General features: G+C 38.8%; 1 protein-coding gene and 1 pseudogene across 3 annotated transcripts in view; both read left to right on the forward strand.

Annotated features, from left to right (window-relative positions):
* The window catches only part of VGLL3 (vestigial like family member 3), a 56,983-nt gene extending 47,957 nt beyond the window's left edge, over positions 1-9,026 (forward strand). The window contains exon 5 of one of the 3 annotated variants that reach the window (XR_008653521.2): positions 8,777-8,822. Coding sequence is in view for 1 of the 3 variants with exons in the window: in XM_055259590.2 (XP_055115565.2) it covers positions 8,777-8,807 (31 nt within the window). In the remaining 2 variants the exon portion in view is untranslated. Of the gene's footprint in view, positions 1-8,776 lie in introns of all 3 variants that reach the window. The other 2 variants (XM_055259590.2, XM_055259591.2) reach the window with 2 other exon arrangements.
* Positions 1,887-3,087, forward strand: LOC134735451 (uncharacterized; annotated as a pseudogene).
* Positions 9,027-12,971: the final 3,945 nt, after the last annotated feature.

Raw genomic sequence — 12,971 nt, forward strand, 5'->3', positions numbered from 1 at the left:
CTACAAGCAGTTGTGCTACCTTCATTTTGTGTTTCCAGAAATAAAAATTAACCTTAGTTATGCTGTCATTCTTAATTAATAAAAAAAGTATAATTCATAAAACTTCTGGCTTTATAAGATAATTATAAAATTATATATTTTTTCTGTTTTTGTGGGGTTGGGAAAACATTTTCTTGTTTCTATTCACTCTTCAAATGCAGGTCTCATAATATGTGTCAATGATATAAGATGATGGAAGACTTTGTAATAAAAACATATGTCATTATCTTCAATTTGTTCAATAAATAATTTAGTGTGAATTGAATGTTTGTATTTTAACATAGCATTTGGATTTGGTCTGCATTTCTTGAGAATTTAAAGCTCTTTTTGTTTCCTCCTTATTCAAGTAAGCATCTTATAAATATTTTGGAAATTACAACATCTTAGGTGTTATTAATTAAGAAGTTAATTTCTAGAGCCAAGAAGTCTATATGTTACAGCAAGGAATAGATTATAAAACACATGTTTATAATGGAAAAGTAAATGAAATGGCGTCTATTAATTACATAACAGCAAGAGTCTTGAGAATTTTATAATACAATGCTTCTAAGCATATTGGTTGACCAAGGTGTATTTTATTGTTTTTACATTTGTTGACAGGGATTCTGCCATAAGTAGTATGAAAAAACAAACAAAAACTTTTCTACGATTGATTAACATTGAAAAGAGAATTCGAAGACTTTGTATTCTGAAGAAAGCTAGAGTTTCTCTACGTGGGCCCTCAATTTTCTTTTCTTCTTCTTTTTTTTTTTTTTTTTTTTTTTTGAGACGGAGTCTCGCTCTGTCGCCCAGGCTGGAGTGCAGTGGCGCAATCTCGGCTCACTGCAAGCTCCGCCTCCCAGGTTCACGCCATTCTCCTGCCTCAGCCTCTCCGAGTAGCTGGGACTACAGGTGCCCGCCACCACGCCCGGCTAATTTTTTGTATTTTTTAGTAGAGACGGGGTTTCACCGTGGTCTCGATCTCCTGACCTTGTGATCCGCCCGCCTCGGCCTCCCAAAGTGCTGGGATTACAAGCGTGAGCCACCGCGCCTGGCCCGTGGGCCCTCAATTTTCTTATTACACGTATCTTTAATGTGAAAGTACTAAAGTCTGAAAATCAGCATTTAAATAATAGACTTTCCAGCATTACAGATGAAATAATTTGGCACAGGCTTTTTGACTGTCCACCATATTTAGAATGTGGTGTCAAAATGAGCTTTTTAGAACTGCTGTAAAATATTACTACATTACTACAATGATAATGGCTTAAAACAACAAAAATTTATTATGTTACAGCTCTGTCCATCAGACATTCAGCAAAGATCTTAGTCTTGGTGGGCTACAGAATGTAGGAGGCATTTCCTGGATGCTTCCAAGAAAGAATCTTGCTGTTTCCTGCTTCTAGAGTCCTTTGCTTAGCTTCCTTCCATCTTCAAATCCAGCAACCTGGTCCAGACCTTCTCACATGGCATCACTGACTTTCTCTTCTTCCTCTCCCTTACATATTTAAGGACTCATGTGATTACAATAGCTGCATCTGTATAATTCAGAATAATCTCTTCATCTCAAGGTTTTTGTTTGTTCTGTTTTGTTTTGTTTTTTTGTTTTGTTTTGTTTTGATGGAATCTTGCTGTGTCGTCAGGCTGGAGTGCAGTGGCGCGACCTCGGCTCACTCCAACCTCCGCCTCCCAGGTTCAAAGGATTCCCCTGACTCAGCCTCCCGAGTCTACAGATGCATGCTACCACACAGGGCTAATATTTTGTATTTTAGTAGAGACAGGATTTCACCATGTTGGCCATGATGGTCTCCATTTCCTGACCTCGTGATCCGCCCACCTTGGCCTCCCAAAGTGCTGGGATTACAGGCATGAGCCACCGCGCCCGGTTCAAGGTTCTTAATTACATCTTTAAAGTCCCTTTTTCCATGTACAATAACATTCAATGGTTCTGGGGATTAGGACTTGGAGCCACTATTCTACCTACAACCATTAGTATTGGACTTCCGTCATTTTCTGTCACTCTTGTGATCAAGAAGGACTATTTCACTGGGAGTAGCAAGTCATAATGTTTGCATTGGCATTTGTGTGGGGGTTTATCTTCATGCATTAAATAATTGCATGTAAAGAAAATTCCTGTCACTATTTCAAATGTTTCATGTAGTTATTATAGTGCTTCAGAATCCAAAGGGTTATGTGTTACTTATGTAAGATGAGCAGTCTGGGGGGTGGAGAGCAGGTCATCCAGTGCAGATTCTTCCTAGCTGAAGTGTGTTTTCTCTGGGGACAACCAAGTCCGATTTAATTGTTTTGCTTCCTTTTTTGGGAACTTAGGCCCATCTTGTGATGTCCTAAGTCTCCAAGCATCTTATTTGACCTGCTTATACACATTTGACTAAATAGCTAAATATGACCACATTGACGTGGTAAAGCTTTAACACTGTTGTCCAGATTGAATCACTCCATCTGCTATCAGTTAAGCAGTGGAAAACTGTTATGGAAAAGCAAACATGTTTTGATAGATTTAATGTGTAAAGAGGGTATCCATCCTCTGGAATGCTGCTGATCAATAAATGAGCTGCAGGACTTTCTTCGAAACAACACTCAAGCACCACTGTTTTACTTTCCATACCAAGTTTGGCTGTGACTGAATGAAGAACACCAGCATTGATCTTTGCTTTGCACTTCTACAAGAGACTATTTGCAGAGAGCCAAATATAGCAACAGAGGACTTAATATCTTGCCAAAAAATACAAAATCTGTTCCCCTTTAAGCATGACACTCTATCCTTTCTTGTGGATCTTGCTAAAAGGAAAATATAGCTTTAAACTCCCCTATTCCTTCTGTTGAAAGCTTACGAATCTTTTTCAAATGAGCTGTGTATGGTTTTGTGGCGTTTTATGTTTCCAAAAGAAAATAGCTACATGAAAAATCTGTCCCGTGTTATCATTTTTCTTACAAAAGATACTTCTGGTTATGGCTGTATTAATTAATTTGATTGTGATAATGATTACACAATGTTTACCTATATCAAATCATCATATCGTATACCTTAAATACATACAACTTTAATTTGTCAATTGTAACTCAGTAAGTCTGGGAAAATGTCTTTAAGTCAAAGATTAGAGTCAACAGAAATAAAGAAAAATCATACTTCGATAGCTTCACGACTAATCAAGGATCAGTGGGTGACATGGTATCATGCTATGTGCCATTTTGTATTAAACAAATTACACCAACAATAAAAAAAATTGGCTTCGATCAACGAGGTTCTTTCTTTGTCTTAGAACACGGGTGCTTTGTTCTGAGTGTTGTCTGATGGATAGGCAGATTAGTTTAGATTTCTCTATAATGTGGTTAATGACAATAACTCTTCTGCTCAGTTTATGATGCATATAAGGAATTTTGAAAATAGTCTTGCAAACTTTACCATGAAGTTTCTGCAGTGACAGCTTTACCAGACATCTCCGTGTGGGATTTTAAAACAAACACAAGGCTGTTTGGAAATACTTGGTATATGTAAATATGCAAAATATGCTGAACAGCGCTAACAGCTGTAGGGTGTACTCCCTCATCCTTAAGCAGAATATTTTGGTGGCAGTGTGGTTATTTTTTCCATCTTTGCTTTTAAGTCCCCCCCCTCTTTTCTCCACCCACTCACCCATCTACAATCCGCTCCAAAAGCACAAATTTAACACCCTTCCCCCTACTTCCACACTGCTTCCAAGAGAATCATTTTAGTAGATTCCCACTGGAAAAGGTGGGTGGTGGCTTGATGGAATGTTTCTGAGTTACACGATGTTGTAAAGCCTGAGCTTCGGGGAACCTGCTTGGACTTGATCTGACATCAAGCTCACACACAGCCCAGACACTCTGCAGGCCAGATTCCCTTAAGGCTGATCATTGCAAGAAGAGGAAAAGTCCTGTTGTGAGTGGCCTTCCAGCCATGACGATTCCAAAGATGGCAAAATAATCATTTTAAGTGTGTGCTATCAGGTTCTGTAACATCAAGGCACTCATCCTTTTATGAAAATAAGCATATGCCCTATTTTCATATGCCTTTCCTCAGAGCCCCAAAATGGAGGGAGAACACAAGAAAAGTTAAAATTCAAAGTTTCTTCTTATGGTATCTTGAGGAATTGAAGGTTTGAAGGAAAAAAAGTACCAAATATGAAGACAGAAGGCCCACATCCCGGACCATTTCCACTGGTGATTTGTTGATATCATTTAATCTTATATTTCTGTTTATCTGTCCAAGGAAGATCAAATAAAATAAGAAATCTAAACTGATTTGGGAAAAATAAAGTGCTATACAAATACAAACAAATAGGAACCAATATTTAATGAAAGTCCTTGATCTATCATGAGTATTACATGAATTCATCCCAAGTGATTTTCACAAATAGCAATATGCAGATAGCATCATTTGGGAAGCTGTTAGCGATATAAAAATGGGGGTTGAGTTTCAGCAATGCTACTTAGAAGCTGTATATTTTGGATAATTTTCTTCACCTCTTTAAGTCACAGTGTGGTCATCTGTATGTAACATGAAGATTTTTTTTTTTTTTTTTGTGAGCTGGAGTCTAGCTCTGTCACCCAGGCTAGAGTGCAGTGGCTTGATCTCAGCTCACTGCAACCTCTGCCTCCTGAATTCAAGGGATTCTCCTGCCTCAGCCTCCCAAGTAGCTGGGATTACAGGCACCTGCCACCATGCCCAGCTAATTTTTGTATTTTTAGTAGATACTGGGTTTCACTGGACAGACTGGTCTTGAACTCCTGACCTCGTGATCTGCCCGCCTCAGCCTCCCAAAGTGCTGGGACTACAAGCATGAGCCACTGTGCCTGGCCATAAAATGAAGATATTAAAGGAAACTACTTCACGGAGTTGTTACAGGAATTAAGTATTTAATTTACTTATCACTAAGTAAATACTGTTGTTTCTCTTTAACTAATCTAACTTTTCAGTAATTGAGGAAATCATAAGTTCATTCCAAAGGGCATTGATATAATTTGGCTCTGAGTCCCCACTCAGATCTCATCCTGTAGCTCCCATAATTACCAAGAGTTGTGGAAGGTACCTGGTGAGAGATGATTGAATCATGGAGGCAGGTCTTTCCCTTGCTGTTCTTGTGATAGTGAATGAGTCTCACAAGATCTGATGGTTTTACAAAGGGGAGTTTCCCTGCACAAGCTCTCTCTTTGTATGCTGCCATCCATGTAAGATGTAACTTGCTCTTCCTTGCCTTCCACCATGATTATGAGGCCTCCCCAATCATGTGGAACTGTAAGTTCATTAAACCTCTTTCTTTTGTAAATTGCCCAGTCTTGGGTATGTCTTCATTGGCAGCATGAAAATGGACTAATACAGTAAATTGGTGCCAGTAAAGTGGAGGCACTGCTGAAAAGATACCCAATAATGTGGAAGCAACTTTGGAACTGGGTAACAGGCAGAGGTTGGAACAGTTTGGAGGGGGCAGAAGAAGACAGTAAAATATGGGAAAGTTTGGAACTTCCTAGAGATTTGTTGACTAGCTTTGATCAAAAGGCTGATAGTGATATGGACAATGAAATCCAAGACGAGATGGTCTCAGATGGAGAGAAGGAACTTGTTGGGAACTGGAGCAAAGGTGACACTTGTTATGTATTAGCAAAAAGACGAGGAATTTTGCCCTGCCCTAGAGATTTGTGGAACTTTGAATTTGAGAGAGATGATTTAGAGTATCTGGTGGAATAAATTTGTAAGTAGCAAAGCATTCAAGAGGTTACTTGTGTGCTGTTAAAGGCATTCAGTTTTATTAGGGAAGCAGAGCATAAAAGTTCAGAATATTTGCAGCCTGACATTGTGATAGAAAAGGAAAATCAATTTTCTGAGGCGAAATTCAAGCCAGTTGCAGAAATTTGCATAAATAATAAGGAGCTGAAAGTTAATCCCCAAGCCAACGGGGAAAATGTCTCCAGCACATATCAGAGGTCTTCACGGCAGTCCCTCCCATCTCAGGAGGCTTAGGGGGAAAACATGGTTTTGTGGGCTGGGCCCAGGGTCCCTGTGCTGTGTGCAGCCTGAGGTCTTGGTGCATCCCAGCTGCTCTAGCGGTGGCTGAAAGGGCCCAACATAGAGGCTGGGCTGTGGCTTAAAGCTTTGGCAGCTTCCACATGAGGTTGAGCCTGCGAATGCACAGAAGTCAAGAACTGACGGTTGGGTAACTCCACCAGGGGAAAAAACACGACCTGCCAAGGTGCTTGCTGAAGGCAAAGGGAATACAGAATGGGTAGGTAGCAGAAGGTAGTCACCAATACCAGCTACGACCATGTGACCAGCTGCAGAAACGGGGACTGTAACTGTCATGAGTATTTCCTTCTCCTCCTGTTAGAAACATGTTTGTGCACGTATACACTTGCACTAGGAAAGTACCTTCATTTTATTTCCTTTTTCCTTTATCATGTGACATAAGATTTATTGACTTCATATCAGCATTTAACTGTTGTTAACTTTATGTAATAGCATTTGGGTTAGGGATTGTTGCATTTCTGGTTGTATGAAGGAGAGTTGTATTATGTTAGTTGTAATTATGACCTTATTATTGTCTTTATTTGAAGTTATGTATGATTTCAGGAGACGTGTATGGGTTCAATTTGACAAGGGGTGGACTTGTGATATTAATACTGTCAACTTGAATGGATTGAAAGATGCATAGTATCCATCCTGGGTGTGTCTGTGAGGTGTTGCCAAAGGAGTCCGTGTGTTGGGATATATATAAAATATATATATTATATATATATAATCTTCTCCTATAGATAACCCTGACTAATATAGGCACTCAGCTGTGAGTGACAGAGCCAGGATCCAAACCCAGATTTAGCCAAACAGGAAACTCAGAACTCCATACTACCCCCAAATTTTTGCTATTGTCACATCTGAATGTATTAGCTGTGAGAAGATTTTATAATCTCATAGCCAACTGGGATAAAAAGAGACAGTAGGAGAAGCTAAAAATGGCCAGAAAGGATAGGGTACTTTGGAAGAGTGAGGGAGAGTAATGTGGCTTTCATGAATGAGAGTTATGTGAGACTTCAGAATCGTAGAATATTATTTGCCACTTGGGGATACAGAATAAATTCATCTGACATATTCTTCTGGTCTCAAGGAATATGATTATTTCTTTACTCAAATCTCATTAAAATAGTGAATAATGGATTGGAAGAATTATAGCTTCTTGATGTTGACATCTTATTTTTCGTCTGAAACTGTCAACTCCCTAATCTCTTTAGGTGTTCAGCACTTGTTTTGTCTGCTAGAAAAAAAATCAAAATTACATTTTAGTCCTGAAAAATTTTTTTTAATGAAGTACCCTCATTTCTCACACTTAGAGTATGTGTTTGGTCAAGACTTTAATAAACATGAAAAGAATAAATCATTTAAAAACACTTAACCTGCAGCTTCTGTGTCAGAAAGCTGAGAGGCTGTAAGATTCTATCATCATCTTACTCCCCACTTGCCAGTTGTTTGACATTGGAAATGTACCCTTCCTCATTAGTAAAAAGGAGATGGCAATACCTACATTATAGGATAGATATGCAGATTAAATGGGATAATGTGTACGTGCCTGTTAAGTACTAGACTTCCCAGGAAGCTTAGAATTTTATGCATCAATTAGTATTGGCTCAAATTTACTAGGCGTCTATAACCAAGAACTTTACAAAAGTCACCTCTTGGAATCCTCAGAACAACTTTTCAAGGCAGGTTTCCTTATTTTCACATTAGAAATGAGAAGCTGATTTGCAGGGATTTTAAATAACATGACAAAACAGAATCAGGATTAAAAGTCCAGTTGTGAAATTTCACAGCTCATGTATTTTCCACTACACCAAGCTCCATCTCAATCTACTATACAATTAATATTGAGTGCCTAGTGTTTGCTCACATTCACATACAAAATACAAGTAGGGCAGAAGTCTAGAGATCTTATTACAGGTAGCTGAAAGCCTGGTTTTTAAAGTGCTTATACCACAAACTAGCTGTACTCTGCACTACTGTCTTACTTTCTTAAAATTGAATTATGAGACTGACACATCATAATAAGTAATTGGAAAATCTAGTCCAATTTCTGCATCGAAATTCAGATTACTGTGAACTATAATCCCCATTTCCTTCTTTCTCTAAACTCATGAAAATAAAGCAGGAGTAATCATCCTACCCCCAGAACTTGTGTGAGTGTGTGTGAATGTGTGTGTGTGAGTGTGTGTGTGTGAATGTGTATGTGTGTGTGTGTGTGTGAATATGTGTGAGTGTGTGTGTGTATCATTTTTTTCCTCTTTATTTAGACTTTCTGTAGGGTCAACTATACGTGGTAAAAATATTAATAGAAGTAAAACAAAGTAGTGATTTCAATCCCTAGAAGTCCTGATTTGAATTCATATGGATGTTTAATCCATTTCCCTTGTCAATATTGACAGTGAATATGGTGTCTGTATTGACTATTTGTAATAGGCTAAACCACTCTCTCTGATCAGGTAGTGCACGTTCATAAAAACGAGTCTCAGAAATGCCAGCTTTTTCATGGAAATATTTTTAGATGCAACCACTGCATCTTGCTCTCTGCTATACTTTTGGACCTGTGAGGCTTCTAAACTTGTCCGTGTTCCCTGGCCCCATGACAGTTCTCTTAGACTTGTCAAAAGAATTCAGCTTCTCTGATGTGGAACTTTTTATTGCATGTCCCAGAAAAGATTTTTACCTGTTTTTATTTCTTTATTCTACTAGGTCTTTGCTACCCCAGCCCTGCGAAACTTAGGCTGCTAGAGCGAGCCAGGAACAGGCTTTCCCTCTGAGATCTAAAAGGATTAGCTTGGAAACTTAATCACCTGGATCCAGGATTTGTGGGGCCTGAGACTTATGAAAGCTGGGGGGAGGATGACATTTTAAGGAAAAGAATACAAAATGAATACTAAGTTATGTACATAAGCAAAGACTGAAAATGAGAAATCACAGTGGACAGATTTTGAAAAGTAAATAAATGCCATAGAACACAAAATTCAGAAAAAACGTATATTTTCATTAATTACTTGCTTAAAGATGCATACGTGTTGCACTGCGTTTCTAATGACTAGTTTTAATCCTCTGCGCATTTTAAACCTGTTTTTTATTTTTTATTTTTCACTAAACTCTTGTGCTTGCTGATAGAACACCGATAGGATATGTTCATAGAGAGAGGTCATCTCAGGCCCATTTGAAACATTGCAATGGAGGGGTTGAAGGATTCCTAGAAGCCATTTATACACCAGGGAATGACTATTTAATTGTACATAGACGTATTTGAAAATGGCATAAATATATCCACTAAATCTCAGTTGTATGTGTTGACCAACTCAACCTTGTTTTAGCTTCATCCCTACCATCCCGTAAGGGGAACATGTGATGGAGAAGACAGTGTATGTGAGTGAAGGAGACAGTGTTCTTAAACAATAGTGCTTAAAACAGCTAATTTTTGAGAAAATCACAAAAACATATGTCAACATGAGCTCTAGATTCATCCCAAGACCTGGGAAAGGGCCTGTGCAAGTGAGACCTGGAAGCTTTAGCTTGCTTAGCCTCACGGCAAATCTCCTAAGCACATGTCACCTAAGCATGTTTCCCATGACAAAAAAAGGAAGTTCTATTTAGAAAGGCATCAGATTGTGGCTTTGCACTTTTAATTTCTGGTTCCTATCCGTTGCAGTACATTAAACTGAAAATTCAAACATAAGGTGGGGTGTCGTGGCTAACACCTGTAATCCCAGCACTCTGGGAGGCCAAGGGGGGCAGTTCACTTGAGGTCAGGAGTTTGAGGCCAGCCTGGACAAAATGGTGAAACCTTGTCTCTATGTCGCTACAAAAAAATACAAAAAGTAGCCAGGTGTGGTGCTGCATGCCTGTAACCCCAGCTACTTGGGAGGCTGAAGTGGGAGGATCACTTGAGCCTGGGAGGCTGAGGTCGAAGTGAACTGAGATTGTACCACTGCACTCTAGCCTAGGTGACAGAGCAAGACCCTGCCTCAAACAAACAAACAGAACCCTAAGATGATAAGAGAGTTACATACTGAATAACTAAGATGTAACAAGACCAGGTTGACTGAGAGAGACAGAAGGGAAAGTTAAAAATATTTGGAAAAAATTTTAAGTAGACAAACAAGGAAAAAGTCTGTAAGATGACTCTGAACTGAAGAATTTGCTTGCAAATAACCTGATGCCGAGAATTATGAGGAATGAGTTATCCTCTGGATAAAGCAGTCTTGTTGTTGTTAATAATAAAACTATATGTTGTTTACAACTATGCATCATCATGAACCAGAACTACATCACGTGTTAAAGTAATGGAATGTTACTGAATAATGAAGAGTTACCTAAAGAATGCTTTCGTAGATTATCTGAAAAAAAAAATCTATTCCTGACCTATTTTTGTTATTAACAACCCATGTGCTCCTAGAAAAAAAAATCGCTAAATTTCTTTGATGTGTTTTCTTCTCTATAAAATAGGAACAATACGATTAGACAATCTTTAAGGCTTCTTCTAGTTCTAAAAGTTTTTGTACGTGTATTTTCTTTAAATATGACACCATACCCTATTTAGACATCATCATTCATATTTTCCTGGAGTTAGAATAGTTTGGAAAGAATAATCTAATTGGAAAAGATTATTTAACAACTTCTTCAGATGTTAATGGAAGTTGGAGCTGTAAAAATTCAATAATGACAATGTTGTTCAGAGTGGAACAAAGAAAATTTCCAAACAGTCTCTGCAACAAATGCCATTGGCATTTATGTAATCTGAAGTTTAAAAACAGAGAAGAAAGAAATAGCAAGAGAGACATGATTCTCTCAGGAACTTGACATCCTAGAATTGTGTTTTTAATAGTTTTTCTTTCAAGGAGCCAATATGCAAACCTGTGCACAATTTAGACGTTTTGCTCATCCCGTATATTTCATGTGCTGGTTTGAATTATTCAGTGGTGGAAAATAGAAATGTAGAATTTAAAAAAAAAACATTCACAGCATTCCTATTACTAATTACAGGCAGCACAGTAGACAAAGTTACAGACATATGTCATTAAAGACATAACAGGTTATCCAGCTCAGTCAGCTCTGCTGCATTTTACAAAACAAAATCTTTGTTATGTGTCCAGCTTAATTTCAACAATCCATGTTGGCTTCTATAGATTCTTCCGGGACACTAATAAATGACTAAATTTCAATATAATTTTCCTGCACTTGCTGACGGCTTAATCTCGTGATTGAATTTCACGTAATTACCTACAGTCATTCACACTTTCATTAGTAAGAACAGTTTATCATGATAATTTGAAGGCATTTACCACCTGCTCATGATGCCATCCAGCATGTAGACAGAGCAAGTTAAATGAGTACAGTCTCTGTGCCCTAAAAACACCCTCAACCTCCTTGGTCTGGCTGTTTCATGTGTGTGGATCTCTATCGCATTCTCTTCTATCAATAATGTTTCCATATTAGTCAATTTGACTTGCCTCATTTCTCATGAGTACGTCTTTCTCAGCGAGTGTCCTAACACGTACTTCATCTGTTTTTACCCTCATCATAGCTTTATTGTAAATAGATTGATCACATCAAGCCTGAGGCCCCCTAACTGCACAGTGGTGGTTACAAATTACGGCCAGAGCAGTCCATTCTGAGATGGAGGAAGACATAGTTTCTCTTCCTGAATAAACCACTCTGCTCTGAAAAGGGAAGCATTAGTTTCCTTGCAGGTGCTGAAACTGCTTTCCGAAGACTGATCCCTTCCTCGACTTTCCAATGTCCCGTGTAGATTGTCCCATGTACAATGTCCCATGTAGTATCACCAGAGGATCGAGCCCTGGCCCTGGCAGGAGATTCAGGGTGAGACCGGATTCAAGGAGAAGCCGGGATATTTCTCGGACTCCTGCTCTGCTTTGCACAGCATCTCTGGCAGCAGCTGTGTTTCCCGCAGTGACTGTGACTCCTCTGAGGCCTCAGCTGCTGACGCACTCCCAACTACTGCTGGGTACCCTAGTGTCTGGGCTCCCTTTAGAATGCTTCTCCTTTTTGCCCCTATGGGTGGGAGTGGCTTCCTGATGTTGCTAATCTCTGGTTTGTTTGACCATCTCCGTAGCTCTTCTATCACTATATAACCAATTGCCTGCTTCAAATTTGCTATTTAAGAACTCAGAGTGGTTTCTATTTACCTGGTTGAAATATGGCAGATACCATTTTGCCCATAAGGAGTGGTCCCAGGAAACAAATCCTCAAGAAAGGATTTTCTGTTAGATCATGAAAGTAGGAATGACCCGCATGAAGGCAGAGAGGGAATTTTGGTAAGCCATGGTATGCAGGGCATCACAACTACCTGTATTATCAGGGCTCTAAGAAATTAAGTAATCTGCTGTACTCTTCCACTACGGCAGTAACAATGACTACAAGTATTGTAGAGCTTGATAAAGTGTTTGAGACAACACTTCACGGTTTCCAAAAAAAGAAAGCCAATGTAAGACTTTTAAGTTTCAGCTCAAACACAGGTAGAAAACCAGAGCACTTGATGACAGCTTTCAGTGAATTATTTTTTATAATGATACATACAGGACAGCATGGCTGAAAGTCAGGACTAACGTCTTGTGGCGTAGTTTGGAGAATTTTGAAGCAAGTTGGTCAGATAACTTTGCCAAATTTCTTCTGTTAATATTCAGGGGTTAGTGAGAAAGCAATAATTCTCTTAGAAATGGACAGAAACCTGTTTGTTCACAGATAAAGCTGGACACTGGACTTCCACAAAGAAATGAGTTCCATAATTCAATATCAAAACTGATTTCCCAATAGAAACACCTCTCCCGCTTTTCATTTTCCTGAGGAAACTAGCCTTCTTTTGAAATTCACACACATCACACTTCATTGCTTACAAGATCCAAAACTGGAGTCAGATTCCAGTAAGACC

The sequence above is a fragment of the Symphalangus syndactylus genome, chromosome 21 (assembly GCF_028878055.3).
Source record: "Symphalangus syndactylus isolate Jambi chromosome 21, NHGRI_mSymSyn1-v2.1_pri, whole genome shotgun sequence".
Lineage (NCBI taxonomy): Eukaryota > Metazoa > Chordata > Mammalia > Primates > Hylobatidae > Symphalangus > Symphalangus syndactylus.